The sequence below is a fragment of the Molossus molossus genome, unplaced genomic scaffold (assembly GCF_014108415.1).
Source record: "Molossus molossus isolate mMolMol1 unplaced genomic scaffold, mMolMol1.p scaffold_m16_p_10, whole genome shotgun sequence".
Taxonomy (NCBI): Eukaryota; Metazoa; Chordata; class Mammalia; order Chiroptera; family Molossidae; genus Molossus; species Molossus molossus.
Genome location: NW_023425345.1, coordinates 32,808,229 through 32,833,147, shown reverse-complemented (window position 1 = coordinate 32,833,147; position 24,919 = coordinate 32,808,229). Strand labels below are relative to the sequence as shown.

At 33.6% G+C, this 24,919-nt stretch overlaps 1 protein-coding gene across 13 annotated transcripts in view; it reads left to right on the top strand.

Moving 5' to 3' along the window:
* The window catches only part of C2CD5 (C2 calcium dependent domain containing 5), a 95,412-nt gene that overhangs the window by 6,087 nt on the left and 64,406 nt on the right, over nucleotides 1-24,919 (top strand). For 9 of the 13 annotated variants that reach the window (XM_036250486.1, XM_036250453.1, XM_036250425.1 and 6 more), the window contains exons 3-8: nucleotides 5,050-5,136; nucleotides 8,483-8,654; nucleotides 10,812-10,907; nucleotides 13,647-13,802; nucleotides 15,141-15,339; nucleotides 20,945-21,096. In XM_036250486.1, coding sequence (XP_036106379.1) covers nucleotides 5,050-5,136; nucleotides 8,483-8,654; nucleotides 10,812-10,907; nucleotides 13,647-13,802; nucleotides 15,141-15,339; nucleotides 20,945-21,096 — 862 coding nt within the window. Of the gene's footprint in view, nucleotides 1-5,049; nucleotides 5,137-8,482; nucleotides 8,655-10,811; nucleotides 10,908-13,646; nucleotides 13,803-15,140; nucleotides 15,340-19,847; nucleotides 19,973-20,944; nucleotides 21,097-24,919 lie in introns of those variants that run through there. The other 4 variants (XM_036250510.1, XM_036250515.1, XM_036250447.1 and 1 more) reach the window with 4 other exon arrangements.

Sequence of the window (24,919 nt, the reverse complement as noted above, 5' to 3'; positions counted from 1 at the left end):
ATTATTGCATGTAATGCTCACAGCAACACCCCTTTTCAGAGGAGGAAGCAGCCTTAAATAACAGGTTAAATAACTTTCTCAAGGTAATTTAGCTAATGAGTGGGGAAAGAGAATGCTTGTACTTTACTAGGTAATCTCATTAAAATCCCTGATGTTCTTTAATAAAATTGTAAGGCATTCACTTAATTGCTGAGTAATAAAATCTCCTTTGAATTAAATAAGACCAAATAGACTGTGATTCTTCTTTAGTAGAAGGGGAGTCATCACAGTGTTGGCAGAATACACTCTAACCTTTTTTAAAATACTGGTTTTTTCTTTGTTTAATGCAGTATGGGGACTATCATATCTTTACTGTGTCTAGAATGGACAGTTGACCAAAAAAGAAAACAAAAGTACAATATAATGCTATAATATAGTGGGATAAAACTGAAGGGGGTTTTAAATTATAACTTAAAAAATGATATGCTATTTTTGGCAATTGAGCCAAAACCCTTAAGTACATTTGGCTTTTGAATGGTTTTATAAATCCTAACTACATTTTACTTCAAATAAAGCAGTTTTAAGTTAAATTAGACATTAAGTATTTCTTTGATATTTTTAATTTTGAAATATAATGAAAATTAAATTAGTAAATGAGTAGTAACTTCTCTCTAGGTTTCTCTTCCTGCATTAAATTTCTTTTTTTTTTTTATCCTCACCCGAGGATATTTTTCCATTTTTTGTACAGATAGAATGGGAGGGAGAGAGAGGAAGGGAGAGAGAGTGAGAAACGTCGACGTGAAGGGACACATCGAGTGGCTGCCACCCGCACGACCAACCAGGGCCGGGGACAAACTGCAACCGAAGTACGTGCCCTTAGCGGGAACCGAACCCGGGTCTCTCCGGACCGCAGGCCTACGCTCTAACCGCTGAGCCAAACTGGCCAGGGCAAATTTCTTTTTTTTTTTTAATTGAATTTATTGGGGTCACAAAACTATGCAGGTTTCAAGTGTAAAACTCAACAAAACAATCTGCACATGGCATCGTGCGCTCATTGCCCAAAACAAAGTCTCTCCATGCCCACCTCTACCTAGCCCCAACTCCCTTTCCCTCTGGCTATCCCCACACTATTGTCTGTGACTATGTGTTTCATATATATATGTATATGTATATATATATATATATATACACACATATATATGTATATATGTATATGTATATATATATATATATATTTGTTTTTGCTTAATCCTTTCACCTTTCATCCAGCCCCCCAGACCCTCTCTTCTCTGACAGCTGTCACTGTGTTCTATGTATCTATGCCTCTTTCTATTTTGTGTATTAGATTCCACATATAAGGGAGATCATATGGTATTTGTCTTTCTCTGACTGACTTATTTCACTTAGCATAATAATCTCCATGGTCCGTCCACACTGTCACAAAAGGTAAGATTTTCTTCTTTTTAATGGCCAAGTAGTATTCTATTGTATAAATGTACCACAGCTGTTTTATCTACTCATCTATTGAAGCATACTTGGGCTGTTTCCAGGTCTTGGCTATTGTAAATAACACAGCTATGAACATAGGGGTGTGTACATTCTTTCAAACTGGTAATTTGTGATTCTTTGGATATATTCCCAGAAGTGGGATTGCTGGATCAAAAGGCAGTTCAATTTTTAATTTTTTGAGGAAATTCCATACTGTTTTCCACAGTGGCTGCACTAGTCTGCATTCCTATTAACAGTATACGAGGGTTCTCCCTTTTCTCTACATCCTCACAAGCACTTGTTTGTTGATTTGTTGATGGTAGCCATTCTGACAGGTGTGAGGTGATATCTCATTGTAGTTTTACTTTGCATCTCTCTGATGATTAGTGACATTGAGTACTTTTCCATATGTCTGTTTGCCATCCGTATGTCCCCTGGAGAAGTGTCTGCAGGTCCTTTGCCCATTTCTTAATTGGGTTGTTTGTTGCCCTATTCAGTTAAATTTTTTTAACATTTATGATTTAAAATTTTTAAAGACTATCCAGGAAATGCTCAAACAGCTCCCATTACAAAAGATTTGAAAGCTCCTTCTTTCTTGCCACACTGGACTGTATAACCTACACCCTGCCAGTCCTTTCTTCATAGGTAATTGCTGTCTGTTACATATTCTACTACTTGGTTTTTCAGTTATGTCATCAACATTTTCCCATGACAGTGTGTATAATCAACTCCATTCATTATTTATTAATTTAGTCACTTTCCTGTTGAATGACTATTTAGTTTATTGTATATTTCTAGGGGAGGAGGCCTTATGTCAAAGTGCTTTAGGACGAAATCCTGGAAGTGGATCCTGAATTCTTTTTTTTATTTATTTTTATTTTTTTATCCTCACCCGAGGACATCTTCCCATTTTTTGTTCAGATAGAGTGGGAGGGAGAGAGAGGAACAGAGAGAGAGAGAGAGAGACATCGATGTGAAAGGAACACATCGAGTGGCTGCCACCCGCACGACCAACCAGGGCCGGGGACAAACTGCAACCGAGGTACGTGCCCTTAGCGGAAACCGAACCCGGGTCTCTCAGGACCGCAGGTCGATGCTCTAACTGCTGAACCAAACCGGCCAGGGCAATCCAGAATTCTGTAATTCAAATAAAAATAAAGGTTTTATCATGTGGATTTTATTTTAATTTTAAAATAATATGTTTGAAAAATAGGAACTTATATGCACACATGCATAGCCAATGAACATAGAGAACAGTACAGTGAAGGCAGAGTAGAGGGGGAGCGGGGAGGAGGGTATGAAAGGGGGGAAAAGGAGGGACATCTGTAATAAAAAATATTTAACAAATTAAGTATTAAAAAATGAGAAAAAAATTTCCTGTCTGATGATAAATATATTTACAAAATATAATAACAAATATAAAATTATGAGAGTGTTCATTCATTTTTTTTTTCATTCAACACACCCTGAGTGTAGGGTTGCTCGATTTAGCAGATAACAATATAGGACACCAGTTCAATTTGTATTTCATATTTTTAACATAAGTATGTCCCATGCAATATTCGAAATATATTTTAAAAGTTCATTGCTTATTTGAAATTCAAATATAACTGGAAGTACTATGTTTTATCTGCCACCTTAATCAAATGCCTATATGTACGTGCATTTGTATCCTGTATACCACTGAGATACATAATGGAGAAAAAAAGTAGGTAATATACGTGCATGGTTCAAAATCCAAAAGGTACAAAATGAGTCAGCCTCTCATCACCTTTCCTATAACAAAGCAGTCTGTTCTGTTCTTTGTAGTGGCCACTATTAACATTTCTTGTATTTCCTTCTAGAAATAATCTGTGCATATAAAAGCATATGTTATATGTCTTATAACATTTTGTCATATTTCTCTATATAAAATTATACCATACACACTGTTCTGGACTAGCAAGATATATTTTGGCCATTGTTCCATACCATTGCTTGGAGAACTGCTTCATTTTTCTATTCAGGACTGCCTTGTATGGCTTTACGATATTTAATTTAACCAGTTCCAAACTGATGGACACCTAGATTTTTCCAGATCTTTTGCTACTCTAATGTTGCTTGTGTGCATTGTATATCCACTGTACATCTGAACTTGGCATTTAAAATTTTGATATATATTGTCAAACTAGTATGTCAAGATTGTTGTAATTTAAACTCATTGATCATCTCTTGACACATTTAAGACATCTCTTTTTCCATTTCTTTGAATTGTCTGTTCATGTCCCTTGCCCATTTTTCTGTTGGTTTGTTGATCTTTTTCTTATTGGTTTATAGGAACTTATTAAAAATTGAGTAAATTAGTTTTTTGATGTATTTAGTTAATGCTTTCCGCAGTTTCTTATTTATCTTTAATTTTATCAAATTCTTTATCATGCAAGAAGTTATTATTTTTATGTAATTTTAAAAAACTTTCATCCTCTAACCACACAACTTAGATACCACATGGTTGCTATCATTCCTGATAATTCCAGTTGAATGATATAATAACTAGAAAAATATACAGAAGATAAAAAAATAGTTCTGGATATTTTGCTTTTAGAAAATTTCCTGGACCAATTAAGCATTAATATCTAAAAGTATTATAATACCATAAGTGGGATTGTAGGTCAAGAAAGAAAGGAGGTTTTATAGATTATCTGATTGAACCAGCATTCCTAAGTACCTGTAGTATGCAAAACTCTGTACTGGGTATTGTAATAAAGGGGATATAACCTTCAGTGAATTCTGAGGTTAGGAAAGGTCTATGGGATAACTGATAGAATTAGGGAAGAGTTGAAAAGATTACATTTAGGAAAATTAAAGTAGTTTCCTAGTTCTTCTGCTCCTAAGCTTCCTGACCACTTCTTAAGTCGTCTGGGGTTTCACAATCTCTATTCTTGACTGGAAGCAAGTCCCAAGGATTTAGCCTGCTTTCCACCATCTTTGCTTTCTTATTTACTTATTTTTGGATCTTTGTGATTTAGTGTTTGCCACAAGTACTATCAAATACAATAGTCTTTCCATCCAACTGCTTTCATTATCCTTAAAGATTAGAACATAAAACCTTTAATGACCATGGTTTATTGTTGATCACCATGTGTGCACAGATAAGAAATTTAAAATACGTATGGGAAGTTAGAAAATACAACAAGAATATATTACTGAGTTTTTGTAATAATGCGTTGTAGTTCTGGATTCCCTTGCTGAGATGGCCTTTCACCTTCTGTTTTTGTTTTTGCTTATCCTCCACCCTTAAAACTTTCCCTTTTGTCTGACCTCCTGTTTAGTGAAGGGCATACTGATTCCTTTCTCCATACTGACATAATGGTCTATGTTTTAATTTTCTTGTAGAGCTAGACAAGCAGAACGGGGGTAATCTCTTGTACCAGGTATAGTCTATAAATTTACCTGGAACCATATTATACTTTCTTCTTTTTGGCTTCGGGGATAGTAGTTTGTTTTCCTCTCCAGGGTTAATCCTCCCTTTGCTTTGCTGACATTAAATTTTATTTGTATTCACATATTTGTTACCTGTATTTGATTATTTTTATTTGTTTTTAGGTAAAATTTGGTAATACTACTTTTAAAACAGATGTATATCTCAAATCCCTCAACCCTCAGTGGAACTCGGAATGGTTTAAATTTGAGGTAAGTTTTTAAATGTTAAAATTTTTTAGTGTGTGTTTTTGAGGTGACCCATTCCATAGGAATGATAAGAATACCTTTTATTTCAGATATAAGTAGTTTTTCTATACCATACCAATATTTCTCAGGAATATTGCATTTTTATTTTTTATTATTTTATTTTTAAAAATATGTTTTTATTGCTTTTAGAGAGAGGATGGGAGAGGAAGAGAGAGAAACATTCATGAGAGAGAAACAAACATCGATAGGCTGCCTCCTGCATACCCTGTACTGGTGATTGAGCCTGAAACCTTGGCATGTGTCCTGACTGGAAATTGAACCAGTGACCTCTAGGTGCACACTCAACTATAGACTGCCCTCCATTTCAGACACCAGCCACAAGCCCAGGCTCTTACCTGTGTTTCTGACCAACTGGTTATAGATTGGAGGTTCCCACGATCCTTTCTCCTCGGGTTCAATTAATTTGCTAGAACGGCTTTCAGAACTCAGAGAAACATGTTACTAGATTACCAATTTATTACAAAGGATATGAATCAATAGCCAAATGAAGAAATATATAATGTGAGGTCTCGATCAAAGGAGTGTCTGTCCTTATGGAGCTGGGGCCCAGCATTGTGGCATGTGGAAGCTCTTCTTGTTCCCCAACATGGAAGCTCTCCGTTAAAGGACCAAGGAGCTGTCCTCTTGGGTTTGTTATGGAGGCTTCATTACATAATCATGATTGACTAAGTCTTGGCCATTGGCAACTGAACACAATCTCCAGACCCTTTCCCCTCCGAAGAGGTGGGGGGATAGCATTTGGAAATGAAAATTCCAAACCTCTAGTCACTTGGTTGGTTTTCCTGGCAACCAACCCCTACTCTTGAGTGGGGTCCAGAAGTCACCTTATTAACATAGCACCTTTATCACTCTCACTTCTTAGGAAATTCTAGGGGTTTTGGGAACCATGAGCTAGGAATTGTGGAGTAAGACCAAATATCTTATAAATCACACAATTGTGAACCCACCTATCTAGCTCTATGTAATGACTTATGCTTATATTTCTACTTGCAAAGGAGGCTAGGAAGGGTAGTCTTTTGGCTGGGTATCTTTCTGTACAGCTAAAATTTTTAAACAAACATTTCTGAGAAACTCTCAATCAATTAAAATTAATTCCCAAACTTCTCTATTCAGACTATTCACATTATTAGCTATCTATGTATATATCATGAATTATTTCTAGGCAGTTAGTATAGAGTCCTATAATGTCAGGTAAGGGATACCTTATATTCTATGAGATAAGATGATAGTACTCATAGGTGAATGAGTGTATGTAAAATAAGTGTAAACAAAAAATGTTATCAATGTAGTTAGAAATTGGAGGGACATCTTTGGAGGAATGGTTAATGGCTTAATTTATTATTATTTTCTTTTCATTAAATATATAGATAATGCAGTAGTGGTAGAGAGAATGCCATTGATGAATCAGAATGGATTGGAACACAAAATGATCGTTTTATTTAACTTTTTTTTTTTGGTACATGCCCCTAGCGGGAACGGAACCCGGGACTCTGGTCCACAGGCTGATGCTCCAACTGCTGAGCCAAACTAGCCAGGGCAATTTAACATTTTATTAATGGAAATTTTCAAATATGCACAGAAGTAGATAGATTAGTATATTGAGCTACTTATCCATCACCTATCTTTACTTTTACTTACCAAAGTTGTTTACATTTTGCTATTCTTGTTTTATTTGTTACCAAACCCTCCAGTTTTTTTGGGGGAAGTGGTGCAGGAATATTTAAAGGCAAATAAAAATATTATGCAATTTTATCCATAAAAATTTTAATTATGTCTGTCTTAGAGAGAAATACCCCTTTTTAAAAACAAGTCATCAAGTAATGTATTTTAATTCTTATAATAATCTTCAGAGGCTGGATTGTTAACCTAAAATCAATAAGAAATTAAACAGGGAATGAAGAAAGGCATAATGTTTCATAATTAAGTTTAAAAATTTAACCAAAGTGTTGGGATTGCATAGATGTTGCTTGATCAAAGCGTATATAAGAAACATACAGACATTTTAGTTAACTACAAACTCAGTCTTCATTAGCAGTATGGTATATCTGCTGTAACAACAAGCATTCATAGACTTCATTTAAAAAGTATAGTATTTTAGTTACAGGAAATGCTCCTTTTGTATGCTGTCCTAGACTTATTACTATCTATAATATTGTGTTCCATCTAGCCACTATATATATTTTTGTTTGTTTGTTTGTTTGTTTTAGCATAAACAGAAAATATTTTCTCACAATTCTGGAGGGAAGAAGTCTAAAGATCAAGGTGCCAGAAAATTAGCCACTATGTTTGATGAGGAGTACTGGCAAATTAGAGAATGGCAGCCAAAACAGTGAATGTGTCTTCCATGAGAGATAATTTTTTTTTCTTTTTCTCTGTTTTAGTCAGTTTAGGTTGCTGTAAGAGAATACCGTAGACTACGTGGCTTAAACAATAGCATTTTATTCATCACAGTTCTGGATGATGGGAAGTCTGAGATCAGGGTGCCATCATTGTTGGGTTCTGGTGAGGACCCTCTTTCTAATTTGCAGATGGCCATTTTCTTGTTGTACCCTTACATGATGGGGCAAGAACTCATCTTTCCCTGTCTTTACTAATAAGGGTACTAATCTCATTCATAAGGGCTTCATCTTCATGACCTAATTACCTCCTAAAGGCCCCCATTTCCCAATACCATCATGTTAGGTATCAGGGCATCAACATTGTATTTTGTGGGGACACAAACATTTAGTCCATTGCATTCTCTATTGTAGTCCCTCTCTTTGGCACAGTGCTTGGCATGTGTTAAGTAGTTGATAACGAGTAAGCAAAAAGAGAGAGAGAGGGTAGACATTTATTTCATAAACTAAATTCATGAACTTAAGTTGTTTTTTTCTTACAAATAGTGTTAGTTTTACTTACAGTTTTCTCTGAAATTGTGCTTAGAAATTATGGTGTCATTGTGCTCTTTAGTATCCTTACTGTGTAGATAATATATGGACTCTGTTATGACATTTCTAAAGCATTTTTGCTAGAAACCATTTGTAGAGTAGTAAAACACAGAATAATATATAGAAAAGGAATCACAACTCTTTGTGTGTGTTAATTATCCTAACTTTGTGCTTGAGGTAAACTACTTTTTTCCCCCAGAAACTTGCCATCTTGTATAGAAAATGGAGTTACAACTTTTTGTTTGTATATTAATTGGACCACCCCCCCTGAAATAACTAATCTTTTACATTTGGTATATATATACATTTATGGTAATGAAGATTTTTAAATTACAAGATTTAATTTTAAGGTATACTTTTAGGTGGATGATGAAGATTTACAAGATGAACCTCTACAGATCACAGTTCTTGACCACGATACTTATAGTGCAAATGATGCCATTGGTAAAGTGTACATTGATATCGATCCTTTACTCTACAGTGAAGCTGCAACAGTCATTTCAGGATGGTTTCCAATTTATGATACCATACATGGTAAGGAGTATATTTTAAGAAAATAAATCACAATCTTTTATCCTTAAAGAATATTACCTACCCTTGGTTTTAAAATATATATCTTTAAATGTCTTCTATTTAGATTTAGTAAAGTATTGTTGGTAGAATTGTTTCTTTTCTGAACATAATTTGAAAAACTTTTCTGAGTTAAATTTTTACAGTGTAGTTAGTAAATGCATTATTTAAAAATTGTTTCACATTTGTACTCTATGTTCCAAAACATACTTTCAAACTGTATTCCATTAAGCTAGACTTTACAGAGATTTGCAAAAATGTAACCCAATGCCACTCTTATTTTTCCAAATGTAGTTATTTTTATATAAAAAGCATTGCATATATTAACATAGACTTATTATTACTTTAAATAGAACAATAAGCCAATATTTTTTTAAATTTTCAATTTTAATTTATAATATGGTAAACATTGATAGATATGAGTCACATATACAAAAACTCTTTGAAGTCCTCAATAATTTTTAAGATTGAAAAGGGTCCTGTGATCAAAAAAGTTTGAGAACTGCTAGCCGTATTTTTAGAATGGTAAATGGACCCAAAAGGAACTGGCAGATTTTTCTATCTGCAGTCTTGCGTCTTTCTGCCTGTTTTACATTTTTGACCTGGCAATTCCATTGATAGTCATATTTATAAGAAAATAAGATGTTTGCTGAGATTTATGTATATTTATTTTATTGTTACTTATATTCTATTATTATTTAGTAATGTTTAAATTGGTACAAATAAGTTGGAAAGTAGGATTTACTTAAATAATTTAGAGCACATATAGACCATAAGTTACACAGTCAGAACTAAAAGAATGTTTTCATAATACAGTGGCATAAGGAAATGTGCATGATGTATTATGAATTGCAAAATCCAGATTATAAAACATTATTGGATGATCCCAAATTTGTTTAGAAACAAGGGAATTGCATATATCTAATGCTGTTGGCTAAATTGGCAGAATATGTGATAAAAATGTTTATCCTTAGATAGTTTTAATTCTGGACTATAATTCTATTTTTCCTCTTTTACCTTTTTTCATACTTTATGCAGTTGTATACAAGTTGAGGCAAAAGTAGATTACAGTTGTTTATAAGGACAATAATACTATAATTAAAAGTAATACGAGAATGAACTGTTTCACGTGCTCACAACTGTAAACCTACTTATGCCCCACCCTGTCTGTACCATCTTTTTAATCAAAAAATAAAATCCTGATTTATGTTATATTACCAATAAAAATAGCCACTGGAGAATTAATCTGGGCTTGGATTAAAGGCGGTAACTGTATGAATAAATGAATTTTTTACACATATTATATTGAATATTGCATATAGTTGGTTTAATATGTTACATGGGCTCTTTGTTAGGAACATAATCTATTAGTTCATTGGGTAAATGTGCAAGTCACTCTTCTTAGAAGAGTTCTTCCATAAGTATGTATTTGACAGGAAGTCAGGACAGTCAAATAAAAATATTTAGTAAATGTTTAGATAGAGGCTGGGCCATTTTTATTTGTTAGAGAATCTTCTGAAAACGTTTTATCTTAGAATTTCTTAGTTAGCTTATTTTAACTGTTTACTCTATGTTCATTGAAAAGAATTAAAGTTCTTTTGTGTTAAAGCAGATTCTTGCATAATTGTTAAGAACATTTACTCCAGGATAATAAAGATCTGACTTTTAATCCTGGCTTCATCATTTACTAACTACTGACACTATGCAAATTATTGAACTTTTATTAAACTTTAATTTTTTTCCTCTGAAATGGGGATTCTAATACTACAGAAATTACCTTACTTGGTTGGTGTGAGCAGTAGGAGATACTACTTATAAAGTATTTAGAATGTTATCAGTGTTCAGCCAATGTTATCATCATCAATTTAAATGGTATTCCTTTCTAGTTAGATTGGTTCAAGTTAGTAGAGACTTGTGGTAAAAATGAATATTATTCATTCTTTAATGCAAACGTGTTCTTTAGAAAATGTAATAAACTGCTTAGAATGAAAATAATTAGGAAACAAAGTTAGCATTGCTGTTGTGATTGATATATTATTTTAAAATCATTAATTGGCATTTGATTGTTTAATTATACTTTTTTTAAAAGGTAGAAACATGATATTCTTTTTGAAATTATAGGTATTCGTGGGGAAATCAATGTAGTTGTCAAAGTAGACCTCTTTAATGATTTAAATCGATTTAGGCAGTCATCATGTGGAGTCAAATTCTTTTGCAGTAAGTAAATACATTTTATTACTCATTTCACGGGAATTTTAATAATTGATAAATATGGGAAATCAAATTACTATTTTAGAAGGCTAATGGAAAATCTATTATGCTTTAGTTTTAATGCCAAAGAGAAAATTGTTAATTTTTCAGAAACAATAGCTGTATCTCTGGGGACTACTTATCTGATTTTAAATTAAATGAAAATTTTTATTAAAAAAATTCAGTGGGGCACATGTGTGCATGTGGTCGTCATGACAATGCCAATGGCCCACAGGGAGGCTGTACCCAGCCTACCTCAACTCTGGCCCCTTCTCCAGATCCTATTCCAGTCTCTAGCTCGGACTATGAGCATGATTAGAAGGAATAACATTAAACATTGCCGATAAGAGCCACTTAATGCCAGTAGAAAGAGTACCAGGTGAAGATTTTTGGAGTTTTCCTAGAATTTTAAAGGATCCATATATTAATGAAACAACTTGATCTCATTTACTTTTTTAATTTTTAAAGATTTTTAATTGAGTTTTAGAGAGAGAGGAAGAAGAGGGAGAGAGAGAGAGAAACATCAATGTGAAAATGAAACATCTACTGGCTGCCTAGTGCACGCCCCCTATTGGGGATAGAGCCCATGACCTGGGCATGTGCCGACCAGTAATTGAACCAGCGATCTTTCCGTGCACGGGACAACACCCAACCAACTTAGCCACATTGGCCGGGCATTCTCATTTACTTTTAAACCTTGTTTCATGGATATTGGGCCCAAAGGTGGAGAATTGATTGTTAAAGCACTATATAAGAATAACATTCTGAGATACCTAAGAATGACTGGAAACAAGATTGAAAACAAAGGTGGAATATTTTTTTGCTGCGATGCTACAAATTAATTTATCCTTAGAGAAATTAGATCTGGGTGCCTTTCATTTGAGAATATAAAGTATGATAACATTTGCTACAGCCCTAACTCAACACCAAATAACTAAGGGAATAAACCTAAACCAACCTATACTGTATGACAAACAGAAAGACTCTACAGCTTGTCTAGGCCACATGTTGAAAGAAAATTCCTGCCTTATTGAACTACATATGTGTAAACATATAAAAATTGTGATATAAAACAGGTAATGTACTGTATCTGAAGAGTAGCCTATGTTACCTTGATGTCCACTGGTTGTCATTAGTCAGCAACAACACAGAGGCAGAAGGACCTGCTGCACTTTCTCAGTCAGTGGAAATAAATACCATACTCTCTAATATCTGTATTTGGGGAAACAAATTTGATGAGGCTACATGTGTGGCATATTCAGACTTCATTCAGATGGGACATCTAAAACTAAATACAGATGTGGAGCCCTTTGTGGTAGATGTATGTGTGTATCTTGCAGAAGTCTCCAGTGGCCTTAAAAACCATAATTATTGGACACCAACTTATGGAGAAGCTTGTGGACACTCATCTCACACAGGTTTTACTCTTGTGCCAGTAGGTCAACATCTATGAAAAACAAGGTTAAAAATAACTGTCACATACTTGCTTTATTACTTTCATTTTATTATTTTATTGCCTATTAAATTTATTTTCATAAGTTAGAACAAGTTACTTTTGTCAAATGTGTAAAAGATATGACTATATTAAACTTAGTATAACTATCAAAAAGAAAAAAAATCCAGCAGTATTTTACTCTAGTAGAGGGCTCTGAAAGATAGGAGTAGAGCACTATAGCCAAGCACTATGGTGCTATCTTAAATTACATAGGGTTCTGTTCTACAGGTATGGAGTCCCATGAACACCATACAGCATGGGTCAGAATTGGGCAGATCTGGCAATTCATAACCTGATTGGATTAATAGGGTTGAAAATTCCTCAGTGTGTTAGCTTCAAGGCATGAATGTCTATTTTAAGAAACTAGTTTGATGTAGATGTTCTCAGGTTCTTCCTTTTTTGAATCTGACCAGATTTTAGTTAAATCCAATGACATTTAGACACATTAAATGAGTCTGTTAAGTAGGGTGACTACTGAACCATTGGCCATATGGTCATGGATTATTAGAAACTGCAGAGCTGTATTACTCCTTAGATTGTGTTAGAAGGTTTGATTTTTGAGGCTGGGGCTAGTGTACAGAACTTTTTCACAGAGCTTTGAGTAAATAAAGTCTTTTGTATTAATTATCTGCTTTTCATGTATTTAGATAATAATCATCTAGATGGCTTTAATTTTGATTTTTATGCTTTGTAGTGATTGCTACTTAAGAAGTCTTAGCTATTTTCTAAATTATGAAAGTACAATTTATAGCCCCGCTGGTGTGGCTTAGTGGACTGAGTGTCATCCCATGGACTGAGAGGTCCCAATTCAATTCCCGGTCAGGGTACATGCCGGGGTTTGGGGCTCGTTCCCCAGTGGGGAGCGTGCAGGAGGCAGCTGATTGATTGAGAAACTCACATTGATGCTTCTCTCTCTCCTTTCCTCTCTCTTAAAAAAGAAAATCAATAAAAACATATTTTAAAAAGTACAATTTATATTCATTATGCTTATGTGGGAAAGATGAGAGGTCTTGTGAAAGAAATTATTTGTAAGAATAAAATAGAACTTAGAAGACTGTTTGAGAGTATTATTATAATTACATTTAAATTATCACAGTTAAAGATATATCTTGTACTATATACCCAAAAGGTAAGAACTTAGTTGTACATTTAAAAAATAATCTAATTTAATCTTGTGATAAAGAAGCATAATAGACTATTTCTTTTAACAGCAACATCTATTCCAAAGTGCTATAGAGCTGTAATAATTCATGGATTTGTAGAAGAACTTGTGGTCAATGAAGACCCAGAATATCAATGGATTGATCGAATTCGTACACCAAGGGCATCAAATGAGGCCAGACAGAGACTCATTTCTTTAATGTCAGGTATTTTTTTTAAAAAAAACTTCATTAGGGATTGACTTAATACTCCTAAATTTTTCACTTCCTTTTGACATACTACCTCAAATTTTGCAATGAAAACTGTTATAAGTGACTGATTCCCACATGAATTTTCATCTTATAACAAGAAGAAATCTAATCAGAAGGTTATAATTCCTTCTTAACTAGGCAATAAAAGGAAACTGCTTGTACAGTGGTATAGTGGAAAGTGCCCTTAGCAAGGAGGTGGGAAACTGGGTTCTGGTTTTTTCTCTTTAGCATTTGTTTGTAGTCAGATTTAGGTAATCTTGCTAATGCTTTCTGTTCAAATGCTGCCTTTTCATAGTGCTCCTCTGACAATTTATAGCTCCTACCTCTCCCTGCCATTCTTGCCCAGTTACTTTTCTTATTTTCTTTGAAGAACTTATTTATCATCTAAAATGTATGTTTATACGTATATATGTGTGTGTCTATATACACACACATTCATACATATATACTATATAATAAATAAGTATAAATATTTATATGTAATAAATGTATATATTTTAAGTATATATACTAATATATTACTACTAAATTAATTACATTTATACTTATATTATTTATAAGTATATATTTGTATTTTAAATTATACTTATAATTTTATACTTATAAATATATTTATACTTATATATTATTAAATTAATTATGTAATTCATATTTTAAATAATTATAAATATATTCATATATCTATTATACTTAATATATTAAATAATACACTTAATTATATTTGTATTATATTTATTCTACATATTTGTGTTATATGATATGTAATCATATATAATACATAACATATATAATTATATTAGACTATATTATGTGCTATGTGTTGTATATGTTATATGTAATGTTTATATTTGTTGTTTTTTTGTTTGTTTCACTTACATTATGTAAACTCCACTACATTGGGGTTTTACTCTTCTAGGTTATCTCTGTATATCTAGCCCTTAGAAGAAAGGGGGCCCTGGCCTGTTTGGCTCAGCGGTTGGAGTGTCACCCTGCGGACCAGAGAGTCCCGGGTTCTGTTCCCGCTAGGGGCACGTACCAAAAAAGAAAAAAGGGGGAATACCAGGCACATAGCACACGACCAACAGTTATTTGGTAAATGAATGCATGAATAAGTGAACCTTACCTGCCACATCTGTAGAACGTAGCTAATAATGTCTTACCTCCCTGAAAGCAGGTTCCTTTCAAGTTCTAAAAATCCATGTCTTTTTAGACTCTTGTATTACTACCATATCCAGTTTTGTTTCATTTATTGTGGAGAGGTAAAGCAGAATGAGTTTTCTTCCTTTTTCGTAGGTGAACTGCAGAGGAAGATTGGCTTGAAAGTGCTTGAGATGAGAGGAAATGCAGTTGTTGGGTATTTACAATGTTTTGATCTAGAAGGCGAATCTGGTTTAGTGGTACGAGCCATAGGAACAGCGTGTACACTGGATAAATTAAGTAGCCCAGCAGCATTCCTTCCTGCATGTAATTCCCCATCCAAAGAAATGAAGGAGTAAGTATGAATCAATGAATTGTTCTTAAGGAACTTTTTATCTTTTACCTATACATTTTCATTGGATTTGAAACAATTTAATGGTGGTGTTCAACATATTTGTTCCTAAGTGATTTTTTTTTTTATCAGAGATGACTGTCAACATTTGAAGCTTAAAACTATGTAGATATTCCTGATATTTTATTTATACTCTTAATATGAAATTCAAATAAAGTAACATAAAATTAAACTTATCCGGATCTTTAAACACTGTATATCTAAAGCATAAAATGAATTATTTATGCTTTGTGTGGAATTCTACTTATTCTCTGGGGAATGTTTAAAACTCTATACCTGATAACTTAATTATGCTTGTTATTAGTAACATACTATAGAGAGCAGGAAAGATTGACTTGTGCCGGGGTCTCAAACTTGAATGTCTACAGAGGCCAAGCAGTGTTTATAAATAATTGGGTATAATTAAACAGGTAATACTGGGGACTGTATAAAGCAGATGTCGGCAAACTTTTTCTGTAAAAGGCCAGATAGTAAATATTGCAGACACTAGCTGGATGGTTTCTATCTTTGTTTACTAAAAAAAAGGAGTTTGCTGATCCTGATCTAAAGGAGTTTAGGCTCACACATTTTTTAAAAAGTACGTGTGATTCAAGAAAACACCTTTGTTGGCTGGATTCAGCCTGTGTGTCATTGTTCAACATGGTGGCGCAGGTACTATCAAAAGGGAATGTTTGAAACAAACTGTCATAATGATTGGGGTGAGGGAGACGATCCTGTTGGAGATTAGAAATGTGGACTATTGTACACAGCAAGCAAAAACTCTGCTATGAAAACTTTTTCCATCCTAAATGCCAGTAGTACTTCCAGTGAGACTCACTGGTCTCAAAATTCTTCTAGATCAAGGATCAACAAACTTTTTCTGTAAATAACCAAAAGGTACAGGTAAATAATTTAGTCTTTGCTAACAGCAGCTTCTCAGCTCTGATGCTGTTGTGTGAAAGCAGCAATCTAACAGTATGCAAATTAAGGAGTATGGTTGTGTTCCAATAAAATTTACTTCCTCACAAAACAGATGGCAGGATAGATTTAGCCTGTAGTGTTTGATTTGATGACACCTTTGCTGTATCATTAGGGAGTCAGAAAACCTGAAGTGTTTCCTAGTTCAGCAGTAGTCAAGAGAGGTTGACTAGAAACCAATCATAATCTGTTTTTAAAAACAATCTTTTTAAAAAAGATTTTCACTTTATCTTAAGTTTATTCTCTTTGTTTAATTATTTCCTTTTTGCTGGCCTTTAGTTATTCGGATTACATTTTAGTCACAAGAGGGAGCATATATATTGCCTAATTTTATTTGGAAATACATTACAAGTGAAATAATTGTTTAAAATAAATTGGAAGAGAGAATTTGCTTTATATTCCATTTAAGATGTGTCTTAAAAATATATCAACTGCCTGTTGCTACAGGTAAAGTCAGATTGCAGGGGTAGAGATTTAGGGGGTGGAACTCAGATTTTTTTTCTCTTTCCATAGCAAGTTTAAGGACCTGGGTCCCTCCCCCTGCCACCCTCCATCTTTATCTATACTGCCTTAAGGGGTCTGGCTTTGCAGCTGTGATGTCTGAAGTTTTCCTCTTTTCACTAAATTATTAATGGAAAGAGAAAGCTAGATTAGCCATTGGTGTTTTAGAATGATGTATGTATGAGTAGTAGGGGAATGCGATTTGTTTGTATTCAGGAAGTGTTACAATAATGTAAATCTTCTGGGATTGGGTAAATTTTCTCCTTTTCTAATATTGTTGTAGCCATTTGCCTTAAATTGTCAAATAGTCACACCATGAAGAATGTAAGTTGCTTCATTAAGATTTTCTGGAAGACATCTTACTACCTAAAAACCAAAAACCCTTAATACTCAGGCTGCTTTATTTCCACTAGCTTCTTTGTTTTTTTTTTTTTTTTTTTTTTTTGGTACGTGCCCCTAGCGGGAACCAAACCCAGGACTCTCTGTTCCGCAGGCCGATGCTCCAACCACTGAGCCAAACAGGCCAGGGCACTTCTTTGTATTTTTTATAATGAATCAATTTGAGTGCTAGCTTAAAGTTGTTTTATGATTCAGTTGATTATAATTATTTTGGTATTTAATGATAACATTGTTGATTTTAGACAGGATTTTGATAAAGGTAGTTTGGATTATGTTCCTTCCTGAATGGATTTGATATTAGAAGTGCCACTAGGGTATTATTATAAGGCAACCTTTCATGCAAGGAGGTTGATAAGAATTAGAACTCCAAGAATACATTATGATGATGCTGCAGTATATTTGCATTTTAATGTGATGTCATAATTTGAACATTTTACAATGTTCATCTTATTGTATTCATTTCATTTTACCTTTATTAATGGTGTGTCCTATTCCATCAGGTTTTTTTTTTCCTTTTAGATGTTTAATGTAATGCACAATATAAATCTTTTTGGTGTTTCTTAGCTGAATTATCTTGATGATAGAAAAGTGCATTTAAATATGATTTAGCCCTGGTTGGTTTGGCTCAGCGGCTGGAGCGTCGGCCTGCGGTCCCGAGAGACCCGGGTTCGGTATCTGCTAAGGACACATATCTCGGTTGCAGTTTGTCCCCGGCCCTGGTTGGGTTGTGCGGGTGGCGACTACTCGATGTGTCCCTTTCACGTCGATGTTTCTCTCTCTCTCTCTGTCTCTCTCCCTCCCACTCTATCTGAACAAAATATCAAAAAAAAAAAAATGTCCTCGGGTAAGGATAAAAAAATATATATGATTTATTGCTTGTCTATTTTAGGAAAAAAAGTACTTTCTAAAGACTTCAGTCGTAATTCCTCCTCTTTTTAATGAACTTTTTAAGTTCATTAGTCACTTCAACAGAGAAAGAAAAAACAAAAATAAAACCTTACTTATTTTGTATACAAATAAATCACCAATGAGATGTTTTGATTTTTATCAGTTATATTAAACACATTTTAAATTTAAACTAGCAACAAAAACATTTGTCTTGTTGTAAAATCAGTGATATTTTCAGAAAATAGTCTGTAGACCATTTTTGCTGATCAATGATAGATAGCTCATGTTTGAACCTTGATAGATTGTGATTGTTGGGAATGTCCAGTGGGCAATGGAAAAGAGAAAAAAAACAGGAAAAGTTGGGCTCTTGGCCTGCTTTTAATTTCAATTCTAAAATAAATGGTGATATGATAGTTTTCCAGAGTGTATACAAGAATTCTTTTCACCTCCTTGTGCATAAGCGAAGGCATTACATAGTGAAATAATTGCTAATATGAAGTTTAGGATTCTTAATTCTATAATATACTTTTTTCCCTCATCCAATGTAACTATGACCTTTTATTTTTTTTATTTTTTTTATCCTCACCCGAGGATATTTTTCCATTTTTTTTTTGTACAGATAGAGAGGGAGGGAGAGAGAGGAAGGGAGAGAGAGAAACATCGACGTGAAGGGACACATCGAGTGGCTGCCACCCGCACGACCAACCAGGGCCGGGGACAAACTGCAACCGAAGTACGTGCCCTTAGCGGGAACCGAACCCGGGTCTCTCCGGACCGCAGGCCGACGCTCTAACCGCTGAGCCAAACTGGCCAGGGCTAACTATAACCTTTTAGCCAAATTTCTTGATGAAAATTTGAAATGTTGTATATGAATATATATACCTGTATGTCTGATCTAAATATATCCGTACATGTGCATGATCTGGTCTTTACAAGATATAAATTAATGTCTTAAAAAATTTCAATTCAGAATGTAGTTTAATCTGTTTACATTTAAATAATATATTCTGTTTGAGAGAGAGCTAGACAAAAATAATTTGCATTGTGTTTTCAAAAGCGGTGTTTCCTTGCTTTGTTTTGTTCCCAGTATAACTTGGGTTTAAGCTGTATACTTCGTGTGCTAAAATATGCAATGTTTATATCTGCTTATGTCCATTCTGTGCAGTAATTTCTCTTTACGCTGTCATTTTTCTTATTTTTAAGTACCCCTGTCTCAAGATTCTAGACAGAAACAATTTTGTTAGTTAAACTTTCTTTATGGAAAATATATCAGCAATTATTTATATCTCAGTTTCAAAGGTAATATAAGAACTTATATTTGACTTTTTACTTTTATGGGTGTTTTCTCCCTAAAATACTGTGTAGTGACCTCTGTGGTGATGAAAATAATAACAAACATTATAAAGCAACTTAAATCCAAATCTTAGTGTTTTATTTTTTTAAATTTTTAATTCCACTGACAATTTTGTCTGCTATTTTTCATATTCACAGTCCTAATTTATTAATCTGATCCTTTAAAACTATAACTATATCCTAATGAATGAATGAATATCTAGCTATTTTTAACTTGTTTTTTGCATGCTAGGGATTAAAAATATAGTTCCTCTCCCTTAACTAAAGCTTCTTTGAGATTATTTTAACATAACTTTGCTATCTGTTGTATGTATTGTTTTCTTTTCTTCCACTTTGACCACAAATTCCCTCAGGTCTCCGCTGGTTCATCCTCCAAGCCATGGATGCCGCTCGACTCACAACAGCCCAATTCACACTGCTACTGGCTCACGACTTACTCAGAACTTCTCTGTGTCTGTTCCCACTCTCATCTATACTGGTACGAGACTGCTCAGACTCCAGAGCTGGGGAAGGCAGGCCACAGGCAGAGTGGCCTGCAGAGGGCAGGCAGGCAGGCAGTGTAGGCAGGTACCACAAGTCTTGGCTTCTTCCTTTTCTCACTCGAAGTCCACCTGCAGTGAAGAAATCCTGTATTTAGCCTCAGTAGAGGCTCTAACTACATGGAAGTGAAAGTGTTCTTTCAGTTTCCAAAGTCTCTTCCATAGATCCTCTAAGAACCCTGTCTTGTGTGTGTGTACTCTGAGTTTTTATTAGAATTCTCCAGTATGTATTCTTGCCATTACAACTACATTTGGTTAGGGAAAAAAAATTGATGATTGAATTCTAAACAAAATAGCTACCAAAGCTTCTACAAAACTTGTTATAGTAGGGTCTGTTTGATTCTGTGGAAGAGAGCTTTTGGAAAACAGGTAAGCAGCTATTCTGCATAAAATGCAATGTTTCTCTCTAGTTATATTCATTTTCCTCTTGCTGTGTTTTTAGCTGTGGCACTCTTGATGCTATAGGATAAGGAAACATTTTTCTTTTGACAATATCTCTGTGTGTGCAAATATAAAAACAATTGTGAATATTTACACACACCATTTGCAGTCATCATTATTTCTTTGGTAACTTAAAAAAAGCATTGTTTATTTGAAAGTATTTTCAGTCATGTATTTATTCTTTTTGTTTATTTCTCCTTTTAATATTTTTTGCCCCCCTTAGTCTGTCATTTCATGCTTTTTTGCTTTTTTACTTGGCTTATTAACTGTTTCAATGCAGATAATTATTTATCTGAAGAATGATGAATGGCTAAACAGCAGTTGGTTGACTTTGGCCTCATACCCAGCTCCACATTTAAGAAATGACTGCTGGCCCTGCCCCAGTACTTTCCTGGTGTTTGGATCATGCTGCCTTCTGTCAAGTCCTTTGGCACATGATTACTTAATATTTCTCCACCTTCTTCTGGCAGGATTCCCTTCAATGAAGATCCCAACCCCAATACTCACTCATCAGGACCCTCCACCCCTCTGAAAAACCAAACTTATTCCTTTTCACCTTCCAAGTCCTACAGTCGACAGTCCTCTTCTTCTGACACAGATTTGAGTTTGACACCCAAAACTGGTAAGGCGCTTCCACCCACCTTTTATTTTATTTTTTCAAGTTTGTTTCTGTTCCTTGTTAGCTTTCCATCCAAGCCTTTTCTCCTGTTTTTTTGGCATTTAAGTTAAAAGATAATGTGAATAGTGATCATTTTCAGTTACTACAATTAAATTATGAAAATTTTGTGTAGTTCAGAAATTAATGTGTTCAGAGATCTGCATTTTATTGGTTTAATCATAGTGTAGATACAAAGTCCAGGATTTATTTTTGCATGTAGATAATTTTCATTTTGTGCTCAAATTAAGGGGAATAATATCTTAAATCATTTGAATAAAAAGTAACACTAATAGCTTGCAGTTGAATTCCTTACGCAGTATAAGCATTTTGAATTTCTGAATTTATTTGTAAGATTTTATTATGAAAAAAACTAAAATGGTTATTTTGAAATATATCTGTTAACTTTTTGTTATTTAAAATGTTTGATTTTTTTCTTATTTTCTAGATTAGAAAATAGCAGTTTTGCTTTACTTATTCTTGCATATGTCTCAGTGTATGAATTTATAATTTTTTCCTCTCCTATGTGTGTTTTGATAATCTGAGTTTTTATTAATATGACAAAATTGATTAAAATTTAAATTAGTTTTCTACTCTATAAAATAGATTTAACTTATTATTCTCAAGAAAAATAAAACATATAAAAGTTAATAGTTTGCAACTTTTGTAAACATTATTTTTATCTGGCAGTTTTCTTGCCAGATTAATGAAACATTTTGCATAATTCTTATTTGTGTTATTTTAAATTTATCTTTAATAACTTTATTTTTGTGTTAGGAAAGAAATTTATAAAATGACTCCACATTTTATAAAGACAATGTAAAGAATATAATTCTAGAACCAGTGCTACTGCCAAAGTAAAGGTATTTTTAAAAAGCCTATAGATTTAATATCTACTTTTATAAATATAACCATTTATATGAGCACCTAATTCTTTGAAAAGAATAGCTTTATTTTTACATATACATAATTATGAGTAACATCCAAAAGTAATTGCTATGTGATAGTAATATGTTGGCATGTAGCATTTTAACCGTATTCATGACAAAAAATGGAATCATTCAAATGGGTTTTGTATTTTATTTTCTAGCTCCAACTTTTTAGTTTTAAAATTTTTATTTATAGCCCTGGCCGGTTCGGCTCAGCGGTTAGAGCGTCCGCCTGCGGTCCGGAGAGGCCCGGGTTCGGTTCCCGCTAAGGGCATGTACCTCGGTTGCAGTTTGTCCCCGGCCCTGGTTGGTTGTGCGGGTGGCAGCCACTAGATGTGTCCCTTTCACATCGATGTTTCCCTCTCTCTCTCTTCCTCTCTCTCCCTCCCACTCTGTCTGTACAAAAAATGGAAAAATGTCCTCGGATGAGGATTAAAAAAAAAAAAAAATTTATTTATAATAGAGGTATTCTCTTATATTTTTGTATTTATAAGCTACCTCTAAATAAATTATTTTGTTTTGCCTATGGCATATTTATAGGATATTAGCCATTTTTTAATCCTTTGGCTTTATCATAATTCCCTGAATTATCTTCAAATATTCCTCAGGAGCATTCTCATTCCATTTTTTTTTTTTTTTTTTTTAAATTTTAGAGAGAGGAAGCGGGAGTGGGGGGAAGACATTGATATGAGAGAAACATCGATGTGCATCCTCCCACACATGCCCCAACCTGGGACTGAACTTGAAGCCCGGTATGTGTCCTGAATAGAAATTGAACCTGCCACCTTTTGGTGTGAGGGACGGCCCTTCAACCAACTGAACCACACTGGCCAGGGTAGCATTCTCATTTTTCATGGAGATTTAAAATGGTAAAATGTGATTGTTCTAAAATTTCTAAAACTATAATTCAGTATGTATTTTGTACTTCTTTGCCTTCTGATTTACCTAGATCCAAAATCAGTCTCTTGAGAAATAGTGAGAATAGATAAGCTGATTGTTATTGATTTATTATATATAAACTGGGGAGCCAAAATAGAATGAAGTTAGTGAACCTAAGATTGAGAAAGTTGTTTTTTCCATTTGTAGTTAAAGTTATCACCTGTTTTTTCAGATAGAACTTGATTTTTAAAAAACAGATTTGTATTGATTTATTCTATTGATTCTAATTTTTGACATTTTATAAGATTTTATTTTCACATTTTTTCCAAGTATTCAATTAGTTACAGTAGAAGTTTAGAAAGTTAGTGTTAGTATATTGATTTGACACCTAACTGAAGCTCATTTTCACTTTGTTAAGTCAGCTTTTAACCCTGTATAGAGAGGGTATTTGGCCTTCAGGTACTCAAACCTTTGTAAATGCAAATAGCACTGTGGTCAAATTTGAGTATTTAAATTTTAGGGGAAAAACAAAAATATTAACATATATCTTGAAGCTGGACAGAAGTAACTTAATATGTTATTTATTTAAAATTAATAATGGCAACAGCTTAATGTGGTCTTGTTTGACCTTTTTATGGGTATTCAATTTAAATACACATAAAGAATATGTTTTGGTTTTTTTAGTAACATTTGAAGAGCTGTACTTTACCACTTTAAAAACATGGTTTATAGGCTAAACGTTTCTGGCTTTAAAAATTAGTAAAATGTGGTACATTTTAATCTTACATATTCTTAAGCAAAAGAAGGCAAGTAATTTAATTATTTTAAAGAAATCAAAACCAAAAGAAATCAATAACCAAAAATTATTAGAATGGCATAAAATCTTATGTTAGTGATTTAAAAATTTTGATGAATGCTAAGTTTGTAAAGGTTTTGTTAAGTTTTAGACTGTCTTCTATTTATATTATGTTGGGTAGATGTCTTGCTAATGACTTCATAAGCTTAGTGTAATTTGTGTATGCATTTTAAATTCATTTTACTGTTATGTTTTGGTTCATCATTGCTTTCCTTATCCTGCATTTTCTAATCATCTTCTGAAACTACATCTTTTTCTCTGCTACTTTCCTCCACAGCACCTTACCCACAGGGTCGTAGGATTTTCCTGTATCCCAGCTCCCCCTCTCTCTCTTGTGGTTCCCTTCATCTTAAAAAGTCCCGTCTCCTCCTCTCGGAATCTAGCCTTGCCCCTCATCATTCTAGCCTTGTCAGCCCAGTTCTGAGGAAAAGTGTTTCTTTCAGTGAAGAGTTGTTCCTGGCTGCTTCTGGTAGGATCACCTTATGTCAGCTTTTTAATCCCTGTATTTTGAATCATTTTTTGATACTACAAAGAAGTAGTGGGTATTTTATGCAGGATGTACTTCTTATTTTTCTTATTGGCAAACATATTTAAGTGATTCGAATTATCATGAGGGCACGATTGAGGATTACTTGAGAGATAATTGTGAATATTCTGCTGAAATTATACATTAAAAAGTAATATGTCTAAGGACATAGATACGCATATTTCCCATTATTATTAGGTTCTCATTACTAGAGTTTCTGTTTTAGATGTTTTACTTTCTTTCCCTTCATACCAACTCTATTCACATTGGACCTGTACCATCATGTTGCTAAACCATGTGGTTACATTAGTAAATTATTCTGTTTGAATCAGTTTAAGTCTCATGTTGGCAATATTCTTTCATTATCCACAATTTTTTCTGTCCATTGCTTTAATTTTCAAATTATTCTGCTGTATTTTCTGATATTTCATTTATCTCTAAAAAATTACATTTTATTTTATGGTTTTCAGTATGCTTCATGTAAAGACCTTAGTTTAATTTTTATGTTTGGTATTGTATAGTCTCTAAAAATCATGTTTATGTCATAAGAAAAATAAATTTAAAAACAAAAGAACAGAATGGGACTATACATATGCTAAC